This window comes from Arachis ipaensis, chromosome B02 (assembly GCF_000816755.2).
Source record: "Arachis ipaensis cultivar K30076 chromosome B02, Araip1.1, whole genome shotgun sequence".
Classification (NCBI taxonomy): domain Eukaryota; kingdom Viridiplantae; phylum Streptophyta; class Magnoliopsida; order Fabales; family Fabaceae; genus Arachis; species Arachis ipaensis.
In genome coordinates, this window is record NC_029786.2 from 4562252 (window position 1) to 4582661 (window position 20410).

At 36.6% G+C, this 20410-nt stretch overlaps 4 protein-coding genes across 7 annotated transcripts in view; 1 reads left to right on the forward strand and 3 right to left on the reverse strand.

Annotated features, from left to right (window-relative positions):
• The window catches only part of LOC107623636 (methylthioribose kinase-like), a 7318-nt gene extending 3667 nt beyond the window's left edge, over positions 1-3651 (reverse strand). The window contains exons 1-2 of the mRNA XM_016325978.2: positions 3635-3651; positions 3360-3479 (exon numbers count right to left, since the gene is read on the reverse strand). The gene's annotated coding sequence lies outside the window, so the exon portion shown is untranslated. The remainder of the gene's footprint in view (positions 1-3359; positions 3480-3634) is intronic.
• Positions 4023-11494, forward strand: LOC107623598 (uncharacterized WD repeat-containing protein C17D11.16). Of its 4 annotated transcripts, XM_016325936.2 has the most exons (17): positions 4023-4513; positions 7831-7956; positions 8038-8222; positions 8401-8480; positions 8563-8661; positions 8759-8879; positions 9077-9135; positions 9238-9303; positions 9380-9450; positions 9589-9685; positions 9967-10041; positions 10263-10361; positions 10471-10614; positions 10695-10724; positions 10820-10882; positions 10999-11076; positions 11161-11494. In XM_016325936.2, exons 2-17 carry the CDS (start codon positions 7844-7846, stop codon positions 11233-11235), a joined length of 1455 nt encoding a protein of 484 aa, XP_016181422.1. In that variant the 5' UTR covers positions 4023-4513; positions 7831-7843; the 3' UTR covers positions 11236-11494. The 4 variants fall into 4 exon arrangements, with proteins under 4 accessions (XP_016181422.1, XP_016181416.1, XP_016181432.1 ...); XM_016325930.2 differs by lacking the exon at positions 4023-4513 and having other exon boundaries at positions 7541-7956; XM_016325946.2 differs by lacking the exon at positions 4023-4513 and having other exon boundaries at positions 7814-7956; positions 8043-8222.
• On the reverse strand, positions 11672-15988 carry LOC107623645 (nuclear pore complex protein NUP96-like). The gene is given in 6 exon segments (XM_016325990.2): positions 11672-12142; positions 12515-12612; positions 12849-12997; positions 13198-13321; positions 13682-14098; positions 14100-15988. Coding segments are annotated over 6 exon segments (2631 nt in total). The 5' UTR covers positions 15732-15988; the 3' UTR covers positions 11672-11931.
• On the reverse strand, positions 16604-17911 carry LOC107623625. The gene has a single exon (XM_016325967.2). The coding sequence runs from the start codon at positions 17811-17813 to the stop codon at positions 17322-17324; it is 492 nt and encodes a 163-aa protein (XP_016181453.1). The 5' UTR covers positions 17814-17911; the 3' UTR covers positions 16604-17321.

Here is a 20410-nt window from a genome sequence, read left to right on the forward strand (position 1 = left end):
GAAACTGCGTCATGCATATGTGGAAGAATTTCATAAACCGATTCAAGGATCTGTATATAAGAGAAATTGTGTGGGACTGTGCTAGATGCACAACCATCTCAGAGTTCAAGACAACCATGGAAAGACTGAAAGTAGTGAACAAGGATGCTTGGGCCTATCTTATGAAATTTGAACCTGCTACCTGGGTTAGAGCATACTTTAGCCATGGTCCCAAGGTCGACAACCTAACAAACAACATGTACGAGTCGTTTAACGCAAAGGTGGTGAAGTACATAAGCAAGCCCATACTTACAATATGTGAGGAGTTACGGTGCTATGTGATGCGGCGAATGGTTCAACACAAGAAACTTCTGGGGACTCATGAGGGAAAACTGGCGCCAGTGTAAGAGAAAAGGCTACAGAGGCTTATCAAACTAAGCAACAAATGGACAGCAGAGTGGATTGGTGATAACGAGCGCAAACGATTGAAGTCACTCACAAGGGATCCAAAGTTGATGTGGATCTGATCAAACACAGCTGCTCGTGTAACAAATGGCAACTCACAGGTTAGTCAGGTTCCTGAATTTCAATATTACCATGCTGTGTATTTTTTAATTTAAGCCTGCTGTGAATTCATAGTTGATGTGAATTTCAATTTTACTCATAGATGATGTTAACCATGCTGTGAATTTGGACATGCTTGGTGTGAATCTAATTAACATGCTGTGAATGTGTTGATATTAACTATGCTGTGAGTTTGTATTAACATGCTATGAATATGTTGATATTAACTATGCTGTGAACATGTTAGCCATGCTGTAAATTTATATTAGTTCATTCAACTTTTAGTCATGTTTATGACATTCTGTTGTTGTGAAACTGCTATCCTGCTGTGAAGGGATGCCGTGCATTCATGCTATAGCAGCAATCAGAAAATGGCATGATAATCCCGATGATTATGTTCATCCATGGCTATGTATGGAATCCATTTGAAAGACATACGAGCACTTCATCCAGCCAGTAACGAGTGAGGAATACTGGACAAGATCTGAGTTTACTAAGCCTGCTCCACCTGTGTTAAAAAGGCCAATTGGATGTCCCAAGGTTCATAACAGACAGAAAGACCCAGCTGAGGCTGTTATTGATGGTGACAAATTGAAGAGGAGTTTCTACGTCACATGTAGCAAGTGTGGTGAGAGGGGACACAACTACAAGACGTGCAAAGGGGCCCCATCCAACCCAAACTGGAAGCCAAAGACGAAAAAACCAAGAACAAAGGCCAAGGACTCTTAATCACTTGTGGTTCTACCTTTGTCACAGTCAGCCCCCGAGGAAGAGGTAATCCTTACTTTTCCAAGGATGTAATTGTCCCTCCGATAATAAATTCAGGGATTTAAGTGTCTATTTTAATTTTAGTTAGGGTGCTATTTGTCTATATTTTCAGACTTCAAGGTTTTAAATGTCTTATGATATAATGTGCTTTACTGGGACTGTTTAAACTAATTGGATACATTTTACACAATGCCTCATCTCAGAGTGTGGAACAGAGTCCCCCTGCTGCTACGAACTCTCCTCATGTTGAACAAAATTCTGCTAATCAGTCAGTTGCTAATGAGGTAACAATTTTGGTGAGATTTCATTGTTGTTGCTTGCTGGTTTCATTGCATTTCACACTTGTTTCGACCTTCATGCAGGGTAATTCCAATGCAAACACTGCACCGATGAATGAGCAAGAATCTGGTCCCTCAGTAGCAACGGTTGAGACACAATCAATGCCTCCAAAAGCACCATTCAAGCCTCCAGCCCAGTCTACATCACGCCCGGCACGAGGGACATTTAGGCCTAAGCAACCAGTTAGGAGGAAGCCTGTGACAAATAAACCCTCGCAGCCTGTGCCACCTGCCCAGAGTGAGCAGCATCTCCCCTCTCCACAACAACCAACTGCATCAGGAGCATCTCCACAGACTTTGGCAGCAGCAGGCAAAGCAACTCAACGGCTATTTAAGTTCATCCCCATTCCAGGACTAAACAAGCCAAGTAGTTAATGCTACATGTTTAGACTTTAGTCATGACATCAACTCCTTTTTGAGAAACACTGTTATTTTACTAACCAACTCTTTTTGGAAACAATGTGATTATCTATAGCTGGCAGGCTTAAGTTATGCCTTACTTTGGCAGTAGACATGTAGTTGACTTCTTTTGTCAATATAAACAACTCTTTCATGAGATTAAATTATGCTTTACATATATAATGATATCTCTAAATAATTATGCCACTCACTTGCTTAGGGCAATCACTTTGCTGAATATATCATAATTTAGCTTACAACATTGTTTGTTCGAATAGCATACAACAAAATGAAAACTCATCCCATACTACATTACAAGATTTTTTTTACCTACTTTTCAGCCAAGATTGACAATGACAGAAGCAAAAATTACACAAACCACTGCTAGAATAACCAAATACAGATTAACATTCTTCTTCCTCTCTAGATACAACACCTTCTTCTCCAAATCAATCAGCTTCTGTTCCACTATCTTCTTCCCAAAATACACTTTCAGATCATCAACCTCGTTCTCTGTAGTAAACTTTTCAAGGACTCTTATTGTTGAAACATGGTCATCCAGCCATAAGAAGAACTTGCAGTGATTGGGATTTTTCAGCTGCATGTTCATCGTTCCAAAACAAACAGAACATAATCAACTCCCCTATAATCAAACTGACCAAATAAAAGCACCAACATACCTTAAAGAATGGACACCCAAAGAACAATCTATTGGGGTTCGTCGTCGTCCTTGATTTGTATAATATGGCGTACATACCGCATTTACACGTTGGAGTAATCTCGTCCTTCTCCTCTGAAGCTTCTACGCATTTCACGATTGGCGGCAGTCGAACTCGTCGTGAGCTGGAGGAGGCTCCGTCACTGGCCATTTAAGCTTGCACAATACCCCCACACTCAACCACTCACAGAAATGAACAACGGTAATGGCGAACGAGTTCCATTTGAACAAATAGGGCAAACAGAAAAGCGACGTCGTCTTTCCATCCAGGGACCAATTCGTCCCTAACCTCAATCTACCTTGCTTACATGTGCACCGTTACGGTAGTCTAGGCCCAACACACGCCAAATAAGCGATAGATCACCCCTCTCCGTTACGTCTGGCACAACATTTTGCACAGAAGGATCGATCCGTCACACGTTTTGAATAGTAAGGGGCGTTTTAGTATTTTTAGATCTTAAGGGATGGATTTGTCCACGATTTAAAAGCTCAAGGACTAATTTGTCCTTTTCCCTAAACTAAATTTGCGAGTTCCCACGATTTTTGAATCAGTGGGGAGAAGTTTTTTTCTCCATATATATATAAAACGTTACCTGCTTGATGACAAAAGAACCTATGGAATTGAGAACGATGAAGACGAAGTTAAGGTTGCCATCTCCAACTTCTTTGACGGACAAGGTGTCGAAGTCGTTGGCAGTATAATTGCAGAGTAACTAAATATGAAGTAACAGCGGTTGGAAACTGGAAGTTGAATGAGTAAAAAGATACTCACAGGAATAATAGAACGGAAGAGGTCGCAGCTACTGAGACTGAACAACAAGAAGGAAGAGGGAGGAAGGAGCGGGGAACGAAAAGTGAAAAGAGAAAAAAAATTTTCGGTGCCAAATCAATTTGGACTTCCAAATATTCAGGCCTTTATTGGGCCGGGTTGAGTTTGTTTTAAGGCCCGTTAAGCCATCACCAAACTGGACCATTAAGGGTTCTCCTTCTCCTCCTCGTTACTCTCTGCTACTGCTAGCTAGCTGCTGCCGCCACCATTCTACACACCAATGTTCTGAAAACCGGATCGGACCGGCCGGTCAGACCGATTTAACCGCGAACCGGCAGTATTAACGGTCCGATCAGACATATAAAACCGATAATTAAAAAACCGACTAAAAACCATTGAACCGGACGAGAACCGGCCGGTCAGACCGAACCGGAACCCGGCCGGTTTACACAAAAAGGGAAGCTCCTTCGTTTCTTTCTCCCGTTCTCCCTTTCTTTCTTTCAGTCAGAGAAATCACACAAACCCAACCACAAAACCCTAGCACTGTAAGCCTACACCACCACCACAAGGAGGGGCATACTGCTGCCGTCCGTCGCACTCAAAGTTCGCCATCCGTCATCTAGCTTCCCTCGTGCTCCAAGTCTTCAACCCCTGTTCGCTGTCACCGATCGCGGTTGCTTCCTCGAGCTCGGCGTCCGTCGTCTTTGTCTGCTCAGCCACGCTTCCGTCGCCGTTTGTTTGCCGTTCACGTTCGCGTCTTCGTTCGCGTTCGCTCGGCGTTCACCGTTCGCGTTCGTCTGGAAGCCACGTTGCTCTGCTTCAAACTCTGCGACCAACCCGCGTGCTCCACTCGTCGAACTGCTCTCTGTTGTCCCCGCCGTGAGTTCCCTAAACCAGCCACCAGACAATACACTCACACAACAGACAACACCAATACTCTTCTTCAAACTCTGCAACTTCTGATTTCTACTACAATAAGTAATTATTTGATTTGGTAGTGGTTTGGATTTTTTCATAGACTAAATTAAAGTTACAATAGTTTTGTTTTCTTCTCTATCACATTGAAATTAAGCTTTGGATTCTCTTATTTCGTTTTAATTTTACCGCACTCAACATGTTTGATGAAATGCTTTAACCATATTTCTGATTGGTTTTATAATTTCTAGCTTTTATAATTTCTCAGTCAAGGTTAGTGGTCTGAACTCTGAAATTTCAAATTACTCAAATATGCAATTTCTGAAATTAGGGATTTGTGAATCTGAACTCTGAAGTTAGTGATTGATTTCTGATATGTTACTGATTCTGTTCTAATATGTGCTTTTGTTACTGATTTGTTACTGATTCTGAAATTGAGTAATGGATTTGTTACTGATTCTGTTCTATGGTCTTATGGCTGATTATTGGATTTCTAGCCGTTCTGTTGCTGTTTTTAATTTGGATTATGATTTATTGAATTTAGTTATGGATGAAAGTATTAATCAAGAAGCAGTTGCTTATAATGCCTGTTTGAGTAATAATTCGTCTGCCAATCCTCCTAATTCAAATGATTCTGCTAATCCTAATCCACCTAGTTCGAATAATAGTCGGTCACAAGGTTCTAATTTATGGATTTTGATGATTGATAAATCTTCATGTTGGTTTTTAATATTTAGATATTTCTTTTTACTATTTAACTTTTGAGATTGTATTTTGATAAGATCATATGGATTTGATTAATGACACTTTGTTGTTGAATGCTAATTTTTGTTGTTGAATGCCCTGTTTGTTGCTGAATGCCCTGTTTGTTGCTGAATGCTGAATGCTGAATGCTGTTGGTAATGGTGTTTTTGCTGCTGAATGTCCTGCTGTTTTTATTTCTTTATTTGTTGCTGAATGTTGGTGGCAGAATTTAGATATGCTCATGTTGATAATTTTTTGATTTTTCAATGTGCTATGGCTAGTCTTTAATTTCGTATCTGGTTATGGATACTTCTTTGTTTTGTAGTTGCTGGTTTTGCTTTGATTTGTAGTTGGTTTTGCTTTGATTTGTAGTTGCTGGCTCCTAATTATTGCTGGTTTTGCTGTCTTTGTTTGTTGCTGAATGTTGGTGGCAGAATTTAGATATGGTCATGTTGATAGTTTTTTATTTTTCACTGTGCTGTGGTTGGTCTTTAATTTTGTTTTAATTAATAAAACTTTTATTAATTTCAGTTATGGATAATAGTATTAATCAAATAGAGATTAATAAAACTTTTATTAATTTCGAATGATGCTGCTAATCCTAATCCTAATCCACCGAAGCAAATTTGCAACAAGTTCTTGCGGATTTTGATGATTGATAAATCATGATGTTGGGATTTTAATATTTAGATATGTTTTTTTACTATTTAATTTTTGAGTTTGTATTTATATGGATTAGGTTGATGATATTTTATGTAGTGTTTTAAATTTTGAAGATATTTTAAGATTTATATTAGACTATAATTATATTTTAGGATGTTTATTTATAATTTATTTATTATTTTATTCTAAAACGGTTTTTTCGGTTGAACCACTGGTTGGACCGGTTGGACCAGTGAACCAGTGACTAGAACGGTTCGATGACCGGTCCGGTTCTCAAAACCTTGCTACACACACCACTTTCTTCTTTCGTTTGATTTCGAGTCAGAATCAAGGTTCTGAAAACCGGTTTGAACCGGCCAGTTGAACCGGTCGAACCGTGAACCGACAAGAAAAACGGTTCGGACACATAGTATAACCGCTCATTTCAAAAACCGAAATTGGATCGTCGGACTGACCGGGAACCGGTCGATCGGACCGAACCGGAACCCGACCGGTTTTCACATTTCAACTCACCGTTTTGAATTTTAAATTAAAAAAAAAAAAAAAGAAAATTGAAAAAAATAAAAAGAGCCTCACCAAGTCACCGTCTGTCTCCCACTCATCTAGTCATCTTCCCTCTGCATCCCTCTCTCAAGAAAAAACCCTTGCCTCCATCGCTACTCTCTTCTTCAAGCTATCACCGCCGCCGTCCTACCGCCGCCGTCGAATCTGGTCTAGCCGTCGCCCCACTGTGTTAGCGTCGTCTCCGCTCGTCTTAGCCGTCGCGTCGCATTGCATCGCATATGCTCGAAGCCGCCGTCCCACTGCAACTCGTCTTGTGTCGTTTCTCCGTGGAGCAGCTGCTGTTCCGCCGCGTCGGTTCTGGTCCACCGCGCTCCAGCCCTCCTCTGCTCCAGTTCTGCCGCGTTCCACCCTCCTCTGCTCCAGTTCTGCCGCACTCCACCCTCCTCTGTTCCAGTTCTGCCGCGCTCCACCCTCCTCTGTTCCAGTTCCCCCGCGTTCCACCCTCCACGGCTCCAGTTACGCGACGGTCCAGCCACCCCTTCTCCAGTTCCGCGACGGTCCAACCACTCCTTCTCCAGGAACCCTATGTCTATACCTTCATCATATAACTGTTTCAATTTAGAAGATTCATATGCTTCACCCTTTTACTTCTGTTATGTTGTTGCTCTGTTTACTTTAATATTTTTGGTTTTATTGTGATTTTTTGTTATTAAACTTGTTAAGTTGATGATTTGCTAAATTATTGGGCTGCTGTTGTCTTAATTTGCTAAATTGTTGTGTTGCTGTGATTGAATTTGTTGGATTTTTCTATTCAAGTTTTGTTGTTGTTTGTTTCATATACCTATTATTGTTCTTCAGATTATTGGGTTGCTGTGTTTTTTTTTTAAATTGTTAATTTGTTGATTTTTTAAATTGTTATTATGATTCTTGGATATAGATTGCTTTTGTTTTTTGTTATTTGGTTGTTGGTTTTTTTTATTCCAATCTTGCTCTTGTTAATTCATTAAATTATTGTTATTGTGATTCTTGCTGTTGAGATTGTTCTTGCTAGCGAGTATATTAATTTGGATTTGTTGAAATTTGTTAGACTATAACTATATTTGGTGTTTATAATAGAGGAATAGAGAAATGGGCAGCTAGCATTGTTTGATTTGTTTCATTGATTGTTGTTTCAATTCTCCCTCTTCTCTGCTGCAAGAAGCTCACCCTCTCACTAATTCAATCTTCCTTCTTAATGGTTGTGAATTTGCTTGTTTTATTGATGGTTGAATTATTCACACTATACCTTATACTTTCCCTAATTCAATATAATAGTTGAGTTTGCCTGCATGGTTATATGATATCAGTTTATTTATATTTATTATTTTATTATAAAATGGTTTTTTCGGATCAACCACGGTCGAACCGGTTGAACCTATAAACCAACGAACCAGTAACTAAAACGGTTCGATGGTCGGTTCGGTTTTCAGAACCTTGGTCAGAATGATTTCAGCTATTTCGTGGATACCGATTGGTGCTTCGAAGGCAGAACCCACCGTAGCTGAACCTCCTTCCAAGGAAGAAATTCAAGATATAATCACCACCGCCGCCGCCAGGTCTTTCTCTTCTTCTTCAAAACTCACTTAGCCAATTATAAAATTTTATCAAATACTTTACAATACATGTATGTTATGCAGTACAGCAGACAGTGAAAATGAGGAAGAAGCAGGGGATGAACGCATGGATGATGCCGGTGGCGCCGTCGATGAAGTTGCGCGAGCACTCAATGTTGCTGATGCTCTCGGGAAGGCTGATAAATTGGACGATATTGCCCTCGGTTTGAAGGAGCTTGACATGGAACATTACGATGATGAAGATGAAGGTATACAATAACATCTCAGGGAGTTATCTATCATAGTTAGTTAGTTAGTTAGTTAGCGGTTTTAATTAGAGTTAGCTATCGAATCACTTAGCATGATATCAGCCATGGCTATGGTTAGCTAGCTAGCTCTGTCTCCTTGTGTTGTCTGTGTTAATTTGCATCTTTTTATTGACCTTAGGAGTTGAGGTATTTAGTTCCGGGATTGGTGATCTTTATTATCCAAGTAACGACCTGGATCCTTATATCAAAGATAAGAACGTAAGTTCCAATACTTTGTCTGCATTCTGCTGTTGACCTTCATTTGTGACTCTACAACATCATATTGTTTTACATTGTTAAGGATGATGATGACTCTGAGGAACTCGAAGACATGATCATTAATCCAACTGATTCCGTCATTGTTTGTGCTCGTACTGAGGACGATCTCAGTCTTCTCGAGGTAAACAAATCCTCACTTATTGGCTGATGTATTTTTCTTTGATGTTTGTTATGTGATGCAATGGTAGACTTATATGAGTTGCGTCTTTTTCTACAAGGTTCATATACTTGAGGACGTCGGTACTAGTGAGATGAACATGTATGTCCATCATGATATCATAATTCCTGCATTTCCACTATCCACAGCTTGGCTTGACTGCCTTCAAGGAAGAGAGAAAGGTGGGGAATATTGCCTTTGTCAATGCATCTCGCATGTTTACTCCTTTTTTTTATTAAATATGTTGGTTTTTTGTGCTCTTGTCTGTTTTAGTAAATAAGTTCTAAATTCTAGCCTTCGTTTGCATGCTCAAAATTTGACTTGATCCCCTTATGCTTCCTCTACTTTCTATCGCATTATTATTTCATTATCATTGCAGGAAACTTCTTAGCTGTTGGTTCAATGGAACCGTCAATAGAAATTTGGGACCTTGATGTTGTAAGTGAATATGGTTAATAAATTTCACTGAAAAGTTGGAAACATCATTCAGAATATAAAGCCACTTTCATTGAATACCTTCTAAGCTTCCTTTGTTCCCAGATTGATGCAGTGCAGCCATGCATGGTTTTAGGTGGCATTTCAGAGAAAAAGAAGAAGGGGAAGAAGGTTTGTACATCTTTTTGTGTTGAAGTGCAATTCTGAGTATAGACCCAGTTACTGATTCTGTTAATTGGTTTTGTAGAAATCAATCAAATACAAAGATGACAGTCACACTGACTCTGTACTTGGTCTTGCCTGGAACAAAAAGTTCAGGTTTGTTAAATTTAAAACTGGATTTTGGTATTATTTCATCTGTTGGGCACCTTTTGGGACATAAAGGTTTCATTTATTACTTATTTTGAAACTCTATTCTTTTGCACCTCTGATGACAGTCATTCTTAAAACATTCAGGAATGTACTTGCTAGTGCCAGTGCTGACAAGCGAGTCAAGATTTGGGATGTGGCTACTGGGAAGTGTGAGAGTACAATGGAGCATCACTCAGACAAGGCAAGTAGTATGCTAAAGTGCAATCAATTATTACAAATATGAGCTTCTTTTATTGATAAAGAGGACTTTCCCTCTTCATGTCCATCATCTTTTCTTTTCTTTTTTCCCTTAGTTCTAAATAGTGTACAAGCTCAGAAATATTACTTATACGTTGGTAGGAAAGATTTTCACTTTTTTCCTTAATTAAGTCATTTAATATTGTATATTTTGTCTTACTAACATTAATTTAGGTTGCTTGAGTCAATATGTTGTCTGATGCCTTTGTTCATCTATCTTGACAGGTTCAAGCAGTTGCTTGGAATCATCATGAACCAAAATTTCTTCTTAGTGGTTCATTTGATCATACTGTGGTCCTGGTAGTGACAGAATGTTGCTTATATACTCTATATTTTTGCATTTCTTTTTTTTATACTGTGGTCCTGGAATGGATACTTATTACACTGTAGATTTTGGTTGTATAATATTCATGTGCCAAAACAGACTTTCTCTTTAAAAATGATCACATTGGAATTTCTGTCTGCCTTTTTTTCTTAGTTATCTAACATTCTAATGCTTTCAATGCTTTTACACTTTGCAGAGGGATGGAAGGACGCCATCCCATCCTGGTTATAAGTGGTCAGTCACAGCTGATGTCGAGAGCTTGGCCTGGGATCCACACACTAACCACGATTTTGTGGTGAGTTATGGTTAATTTTGATTTCTCGTTTCAGTGATTGAATTGGTAATTGTATTTTTATGGATGCATAGTTTTAGCTTCACTAATAATAATTAAATTGTGCTTCTAGGTGAGTCTCGAGGATGGTACTGTCAAGTGTTTTGATGTTCGGACCGCAACGTCTGAATCCACATCTGATCTAAGTTCTACATTTACTCTTCATGCACATGACAAAGCTGTTACCTCAGTATCCTATAATGTGTCAGCACCTAATGTATGTATTTTCAACGTTTTGATGAGAAATACCAAGTTATTATGTACTCAGTTTAACCATACCTTGTTGCCTTCTTGCAGCTACTTGCTACTGGATCGATGGACAAAACGGTAATTGTGAAGTCCGTTTGTTGTGTTCCTATTCCTTTATACTATATCTTGCAGAATTGGAAATCATCTCATTCGAGTACTATTATTTGTTGCAGGTAAAGCTTTGGGATTTATCGAACAACCAACCATCTGTTGTGGCATCTAAAAACTCCAATGCTGTAAGTTTGCTTCTTTTATTTGTTGAGATTTAACCGAAAGAAAAAAAGGTATTCTCTAGTCTGAATCATGATACAAGTAACAGTGATGATTTCTGTTTTTGGATGCGGCTTTTCAGGGAGCTGTATTTTCTATTTCGTTTTCAGAGGACAACCCCTTTGTGTTGGCTATAGGAGGCTCAGAGGGAAAATTGCAAGTGAGTGAAAAGTGCCACAGAAATTCAAATGTGTTCTTGATAGATTTTTCTGTGGAATTTACTGTTGTTACTCATACCTTGTAGGTTTGGGACACTTTATCTGAGTCTGCTGTCTCTCGGCGTTATGAAAATTACAAGAAGAATAGAACTCGGTCGTGATACCCTTCATGTTACTGGTAGGCTAGAAGTATTTATGTTAGATACAGTTGTTGAGAAACAGGTTGAAAGCAATATATTAAGGATGGTAGATATATAGAGTTTGATAGCATGTTCTCTCTCATAATTCATGTAACATCCTTATAAGTTTTGAATGAACATTTGTTCTACAGCTTGGATCATTGAGTGTTTCAATTTTTTGCCTTTGTAATATAATTGCGGTCATGCGCTTGTGAATAACGAGTTGCAGCGTCTTCTGTAATCGAACTTGTGTGCCAAACTGCCAACGTTGTTCTCAACTGTTAAGCACTATTGATCTTTGAACCAACTTGTACGAAGGAGCATGTACTGTAACTCATAAAGAGCACTACTACTCTCCTTAGGACGAGGACTTATGCACCTTCGTCACCTTCGTAACTCATAAAGAGAACTGAATATTGAACAAAAGAAGGCTAGCATTTCAATCTATCTGCAAAATATAAACTTTTCCCCTTTCAACATTCCTACATGGATTACCTTATGCAAAATTAATCAAGGATATGGGCCATGTAGCATATATCTTTAAGATTTCGATAAAACTTATTAGCAAAAGCTCAGGAGAAATCTATGAGCAAAGTTGGTAACAGTCCCAAAAATTTGCTATATGCAAAAAAGAGGTAATCAAAGCTGGTGTTTGATTTTGTAATTTAGTAGACAATCTCATATCTTCTGGAATTTAGTAGCAATCTCAGAGAGAAAGCTGGTAAACAGATACACTGCGTCCTGCAAGTGACCAGAGCGAACATCTTCTGGAACCGGTGCACTGAAAGCAGTGTCAAAGCAGCTAAACTGTTCATCTCGGCTAGCACCCTCGCCCACAGCAGATAGCAGCAAATCACATATCTCACCCCCCATTTTCGAATACACCAATCTGCAACAGAAAGTAGTAAGCATCGATACAACAATTGAACAAATGACCTTTCTCACAGCATAGCTCAAAACATGCATATACATGGCAAAAGATACCGGTCCTGAATTTACTGAACTAAAGTTGTGTGTATACGAAGATATTACAAAAACAAAAAGCCAAAATACCAATTATTAAATTAAAATGTAAATTATTTTATCAATTACTATATTCCCTTATTCTTTATCATGTTTTTCGGGTCCTCTTCACAAAAAGAGTGCATCTCCAAAGAGAAAAGGGCTCTATACATGTATTTTGACCAACCTACAAGATCAGCATTCGAGCTATAATGCAACCTTAAAATAGGTCAAAAAGCAGTTGGAGGGCAACGTATACCTTGCATCAACAGGTAATTTGCGGTCCCGAACAGCCAATGATGCATTAAGCTGACTGACAAATTCCTGACAGGCAGCATTTTTACTTTGAAGAGAATCCTGAAAAAGGAAAGTTTATGATTTTGAGAACATAAAAATAAAAGGAAATAGGAAGGCTCAAGCTAAGGACACACCTTTATTTTTATTTGACTGTAAACTTAACAACTCATACTTTCACAACTCCTAATTGTATGTACCCCAAATACCATTCTATGGTGTGATAAATTTGCACTTCCAGAATAATCAATGTGTACATGAATGATAATAAGGGGATCTCCTTTTATAAATTGGCATACCAATTGAGTCATCGCATTGGTGTCTCCCTGAAGTGAGTTTCTCATCAAATAATATGAAATATATATTCCACCTCCCAACTCCCAATTCTCAATTTCAGATTTATGGTCCTCCATGGATGTTGCAATCCTCCATATCTCTGAGTGTTTGGCTACACAAGATATTAAAGTAGTTACTTATGATGATGCACTTGCTTGGATTTAAGGAGAAAAATTCTCGCAATTTTCAGCTATGCAAAACAGTATAATGGGTCAAAACAATAGCACCCCAAAATTATAGGTGACAATGCACAGGTCTTTTATAAAAATTAATCAGTATTTTTTTCAAGTAACAGGCGTATACAAGAATTACCTTGCAAGAATAAACTATGAGCAACTGATGTTACGAAAATGGTATGAGCTTTCTGCCAATTTGCACACTGAAGAAAGTGCTCAAGAGCTTTTGGCAAATCACCATTATAATTATAGTAAATTGCCTGCATCACAACAAAGAGCTTGTATTACTAAAATATCATTCACCAGAGCTTTCAAAATTCTTCAAGCATTATTGAATTCAATGACCAGCCAGGAAGATCAAGAAAACAAATTAATGCAGTTTTACACAAAAAATGGCTATAATGAGCGCCTCTATGTATGTCTAAAGAGTGGGTGTGTTGTAAGTGCGCGTGGTTTTTCTGTCAATATCATTAATTTGAAACTCAACAAGTAAAAGCATCTGTACCAGAAGATGATTGTAAGAGAAAGATAGGGTTGAAAGGGTACTCTAAAACAAATTATGCACATTGTGGACACTCCTTCATAAATAAATAAAATAAGGAAGGATATATGATGCATACCAGAGCCTCATGAATCCATTCTGAAGAAATGCCTAAATCCTCAATGAACTGTTGCTGAGATTCATCTGAACTCCAAATTTCGCAGTACTGGAACAATATCTCCCGAATCAAATTCACATGAAGAAATTGACAGTCTTCTCGAAAGGGTAAATGAAGGACCACATATATGGCCCAATGGCATTTCCCTAGGCTCAAAAGCTGAGACACAAATCCCATGTCTAGAACATGAAGATCATTAGATTTGATAACACCCACTGCTTCCAAGACTGCTCGTTGATGCCATATCATGTGATAATCAAGTGGATCAGGGGTTGAAGAGAATGCACTAAACATAGCCTTCAAAAAGCTAAATTCTCTCTCTTCACTAGAATGAAGAAGCATAAGATAGAATGAAATGTCAAAGTGTTTATCTGCATTCCAGCTGATAGGAAACACTCTCTCGCAACCAATAACTGAACTCTGCCCTCCTCATAAGTGGGAGTGCTTCTTGGTTAACATCTTGATAAACTTCCTTCATATCCTGCATCATATCTTCCTCATTGTCAGCACCCAAAGATTCTACTTGACCTTTTTGTTTTCTATCGAAGAAAAGAACTCTAATTAATTCCCAGGTCATTACTTGATGTGTTAAACCCAAACGTGTAGTGGAAGACAACCCTGGTACAGTCAATTGCCTCTCAATAATATCACAGTAGCCATGTGAAATATCTGACAACATTGAACAATTCGCTTCAAGCTTTAGAGGTTTCAATTTGCAAGGACCAATTCTAACCTCTTCCTTCACATGGTTTATTTCTTTGTGAAAATTTAATGGAGACATCAAGGCAGATTCAACAAGTTCCTCACTCACTTTGTTATTTTCATCCCTAACAAAATTGTCAAAAGCAACTTTCTCCAAACTGACAACAGATGATAATACCTTGTACTCACTACCACTTCCTACAGGTGCACCAGAATGTACAAGAATGCCATTAGGTCCCCATCCAACTCGGAATGACTTCCCCATAAATAGACCTGCATCTACAATATTGCGAGCATAGTTTGTTGACACTGGAGTTTCATGCTTGAGGTCTAACTTAAAACCTTCCGCTTTTATTGTCTTCAGAGGCATTCCCTTATGTTGCTGAACCATCAAAATAGACCCAGGAGAATTTGCATCAAAACATCCATGTTTATATTCAAGTAAAGGAAATGGAGTTTTCCTTGCAATTGGTGGAGTGGATCTATGGAGCATTGCCTGAGCAGAATTTTGCAAAGGCCTTGCATATTCCTTACTGATGGATGCTTTATGACTCAATTCCTCAGGCTCTTCTTCATGTGGGGACATCAATAATCTCATTTCTCTCATTTTAACAGGGTCAAGCCTTAGATGAGCTGGAAGAGAGTGAGAAAGTTCAATCCCGTTCATGTTTGTGGAAGGTTCTTTATCATCATCATACATCTCACCATCAGCATCATCCATGACAATGTCTTCCTCGTCATCTTCGCCAAACCCAAATCTACTGAAGTGATCTACCAAGAATTTCCATTCACCAGTTGTTAGGTCGAACGAAATAAATTTTTCTCCTTGCCTCTCAGTACTTTGTTTTACTTTTTTCACAAGAAAATCATCTTTCCTGTCTTTAGACTTCAGTAGTTCAGTATCTAGAACTAAAACTACTTCAGCTGCCTTGTTAAGGCCTTGACCAACTGCAGGTTTATCATTTTCGTCGCTGTATACAACTATCTCATGTTTATAAAACTTCACAATTTGATCTAGATCCAACCCCCTGACATCTGTTTTCTCAAGAAACCTGACAGATCCATAACCAAGCCTCCCAACAGTGAAATTAGGAACTCGGGTACAATAACCGGGGTCAAGGAGTTCCTGGGCCACTAACTCCTCCAGAGATGGTTTGGTATAGTATCCAGGGGAGTGCAAGATTGGCAAGGAAGCTTCCGTTTCTCTCATGCTCTCATTCAGTGGAGTAATTAAGCCTTTTAAAGCCCTTCTTTTTTTGCAGTTATGCACAGTGCACACATCAAAGAAGCTTCCTGCATCAAATTCCATCACACGGCCTGTTCAAAGTGACATGTTGCTCTTCAAAAATTACAAATCCAACACAATTCCCTGATATACAAAAAGCATATCAGATTGGAATTGCAAAAGAAAGCACCTGCACAACAATCTCTAGGACAGAAAAGTAAAAGTAAAAGAAAAAAAAAAGGACATCCCTACAATACATATAGAGTATGGTGCATATCAAACTAATAATACTAACAAAACAGGGACTATATAAGGTTTATACTATAAAAATTAAATTTGTAAAACAACTACACAAAAAAGCACCTGATCTTTATCAAACGAATCCCATGAATAAATAATTCTTACACAATTATATATTAACAGTGGTAGAAATAGAAGGAAATAAAAATAAAGAAAGAAACGAACAATAAAACCAGATTTACAAAGACATTGAGCTGAATCGCAGCACAGTGAAGTAACGCAACATCAATTTAAGAGGGCAAAAAGAAAATAGTTGGCAGTAAAATTGCAGAGTAACTAAATATGAAGTAACAGCGGTTGGAAACTGGAAGCTGAATGAGTAAAAAGATACTCACATGAATAATCAAGGTTGCGAGAACCGGACCGGTCAATGAACCGGTCAAGTAACTGGTTTAATGATTCAACGGTTCAACGAGGTCAAACCGTGGTTGAACCGATTTAATTAAATATAACCTAAAATTATTAAAAATTCAATGTGACATATATTGTGAGATAAGGTGCAGAATAATTAAAGCATTGTATGAATTAAACAATATCAGTTTCTTAATCTTCATGTATATATAACACATTAGCAATAGGACTTCTAAACTTGGTCAAACAATATCATTTTCAGATATAACAACAGAAGATAGGCAAGCAAAATTTGAGGCCACAAATTTTAGTATGGTGCAAGGTGGAAAAGAAATCAGTATAGTCTACAATTTGAGCTGGAAGAAGCAATTCCACAGTACAGTAAGAAGCCCAGAGCACAAAAAAACTAAACAATTAAATTAACTAAACAAGACAAAAACACAATAAAGAAGCATAAATAACCTTTATAAATTAGGTTTCCATTCCTGAATTTTCCATTTTCATAAATTAGGTAATCTTTTTGTTCTTTGCTTCTTAACTTCATTCTCTTTTCCTATGAGTAAACCATCTCCTTGTCTGAACTTCACCCAACCCTTATTTTGAAGGCATATAGTAAATCCAATGCAGAATTGTAGCCATGTTTCTCTTTTGAATCAATGACAGCAAAATAACAAGTAAAACAGATTGGATTTATAACTCAATCTCAGCAGAATTAATTCATATCAATCTCAGCAAAAATCATTCTCAGCATAATTAATAAATTAAACTTAAAACAAATTTAATATATAACTCCATCTCAGCAGAATTAATTCAACATCAACTGACTGAATTCAAATAAAACTTAAGAAAATTAATATCTCAAAACTCAGCAGAAACATCAATAATACATCATATGTATATTCAGAACAAAACGAGAGTAAGAGTATTTATATTTGCGGAATAGTGAACGAGTGTACGAGTGTAGAGCAGAACATCGGAAGCAGAACCACATTGAGCAATGCAGTGAGTGTGAAGGCTATTATATTATCTCTTTGATTTCTTGGGATCTTGCTTCTTGTTGCTTATCGGGTTAGAGTCGGTGGGAGAGGAAGAGGGAGTAGGGCCACGGCCGAAGGCAACCTCGTCCATGCTTTGTCCGTATCGGCGATAGCGACCACCGGAGGCCACGAAACCCGGGCATGGTCTATAAGCTTTAATGGGCCACCAACCAAATCCAGGAACCGTGGCAATCCCACCCTGCATCCTTCCTTCACCGTTGCACCCTTTCTCTATCTCTTCTCTTCCACATGCCTTACAACCCCCGCTCTGTGTGATGCCGTATCCAGATTCATCAGGAACCCCAACCACTGAAGAAGAAGAAGAAGAACTCGGTGAAGGAGAGCACAGAGCAACAAATGACTTAGAAGAAAGATGGTAAGAGATTGTTTGACATGAGGTATTATGCTTGTTCAATCGGGCATGAGGCTGAATAGGAAGAGGGAGAGAAGATGGAACCGAGAAAATAGCTATATCCATTCTCTTTCTCTCACTCTCTGGCTGGATAACGCGCACCACTCTTTTATTTTCAACATTCTCAAGTCTCAAAAAGAAAGAAAAAAAAATTATACGGCTATCTCTTCATATTCTATTATACAGATATGATCAACTAATGTCACACAATACTAATAAAAAAAGAGTACTAAAAAATACTAGTAATATTCATACATTAATACCGATTACATCGAGCATAAAGAGGTAAATTAAATTAGTAATCACAAAAATGTTTGAACATAGTTTGGGAATCTGTCAGAAAATATTGAACTTGGAACATAATAGTTGTGTGTGATTACGAACTTGAAGTGTTCTTAAAATGAAGTAGCTGCAATCATTTAACTTTGGAAAACTTGTGAAAATTTTCTAGTTGAAGGAAATGGTGTTGGCGATTTTAGTTGAATCTGATCTGACTCTCTCTAGTCGAAACAATCGTCGACAAAATTTGTTTTTTTGTCAGCGAAATTATCAAACTCTCAAATTAACTCGTAGGATCATAAGAGTTTAGAAGTTTATTTTTAAGTTTAGTTTTATGATTTAAGTTTATGTGAACAATTCTTGAGTTTGATCACCTAAATCATATTTTAATTATTTTTCTATTATAAAGATTGATTTTTTGGGGGTGTTGACAGACATTTGTAGAAGCAGATTCAAAAGAGGATGGAAGAATTAATATGGAAGAATGGAAGGAATATGTGGAAAAGAATCCATCATTACTCAAGAACATGACTCTACCTTATCTAATGTATGTTTCAAATACTATAATACAACAAAAATGTTATTTGTATAATAAAATTAACTACTAAAATTAGTCACTAATGTATTTTTGTATATAAATATATGTGTAGTTTAATTTATTTTCAATGTATATTTATATTCCAACATATATTTTATATTGATGACTGATTTTGGAAGTTGATTTTAGTGTACACATAATATAGTCGATAGTACAAATCATATTGTGTAAGGGGAAAGGAATTTAAAATTTAGGAAGAATCAAGAGGGAGAGATAATTCTTTGGAAAAATTGCAGAAAAAAATATATCCATTACTAATTCAATCTTAATTTTTTATTTCATTTGAAAAGATAAAGTGTGATTTTTACCATATATTTTGTAGGTGAGATAAAAGAATATAAAAAAATATTAAAAAAATTAAAAATTACACTTTATTCTTTCAATTAAAAAAAAATAAAAAAATCTATTTCTCAATCGCCTTTCATTATATTTTTACTCTATTTATTTATAGTAAATCAATTACTACTAAAACTATCATAATTAAACCTTGGACCTATTTTTACTTATTATATATATTGCCTCATGAAAATTTTCATTTTTTTTCTTTTTCTTTGAATTGTGTTCAATTAAGTGGTTTTAGAATTTGGTAATTTTTTTGTATAGTTTAATTTTGATAATTTTCAATTTAAAAAAAAAATATGTTGGACTTATATAGTTATGTATAGAGATGACTCTTCAAATATTGATTAAAAAAAAAAAGCTATTTTTGCTAAGATAATATTAGATATTTTAATTATATTGCTTGTATACCAAAAATCACTTATTAATTAGTCACCATATATAGAAATATGTATTTGACATCTCAATTTTTTTATTATACTATTGCAAATAAATTTGATTACTGATCTATTATAGATTTAATTATTTTACTATAATAATTTGATTATTTTGATTATTAATTATTTAATTAAAAAATTTATGAATTAATATCTAAAGCACTATTTTTATGCCAATTTCAGGATGTAACTCTAGCATTTTCCGGTTTCGTGCTGGATGCAGAAAAGGAAGAATCACACTAAAAGCTTCAGAATGCATAGTATTGAATGAAAAAAAATTGTTATAAGGAAGATCATGCTAAATTGGATTCGGTCGTATCTAAGAAATAAGAAGAAAAATTTTCTCTCTCTCAACTTGAAAATTCATAATAAATTGCATTGACTTATCCAAAAAATTTTACTTTCTAGAGTTTGGCTATTCTGTTATTCGCTCTCTATTTTCGGCAGCATAAACTCGAAGGTAGTATGCACTCTACATGCATATGATAAAAACTATATAAATTAAAATTTTTAGAATAAAATTTGACAAAGTTAATAAGAAACAGTACGTGTAACGACAGATGGATAAATAGAATACAAATAAATGAAACTGAATTAAGTTGGAATTGATTCATTTCAAGTCAAAATTGAATAGTCAATAGATTTAGTTTATTTTAGATTAGATTAGATTAAAATAATCCTCATCTATAATAGACGTGATTATGTGAATCATGTAAATTCATCGTACACATTTGGTGTTTATTATCAAATTAAAACAACTTGGTTTTACAAGGATGCCAACATATTACTTATTCAAATAGTACACTAGCACACTAGAAGACCTAATTTTGCTAGAAAAAAAAAACCAATAAAAAGTTTATATATCTAAAATTTAAAATGTATTTTCACTTTCAGGTTATGAAATTTTATTTTTCCACAACCCTTAATAGCCGAATTATAATTAATTTTATGTTTTTGAATTATAAAATATATATAAAGTAACAAATAATAATTATTAAATAAATGAGACA

Bases quoted from the DNA above. Each gene is read 5' to 3' on its own strand.
- LOC107623598 (XM_016325930.2), top strand. From the start codon at position 7,811: ATGGTCGGTTCGGTTTTCAGAACCTTGGTCAGAATGATTTCAGCTATT. The intron at 8,481-8,562 runs GTAAGTTCCAAT...TACATTGTTAAG, and splicing joins CTTATATCAAAGATAAGAAC to GATGATGATGACTCTGAGGA. The intron at 9,304-9,379 runs GTTTGTACATCT...TTGGTTTTGTAG, and splicing joins AAAAGAAGAAGGGGAAGAAG to AAATCAATCAAATACAAAGA.
- LOC107623625 (XM_016325967.2), bottom strand. From the start codon at position 17,813: ATGGATATAGCTATTTTCTCGGTTCCATCTTCTCTCCCTCTTCCTATT.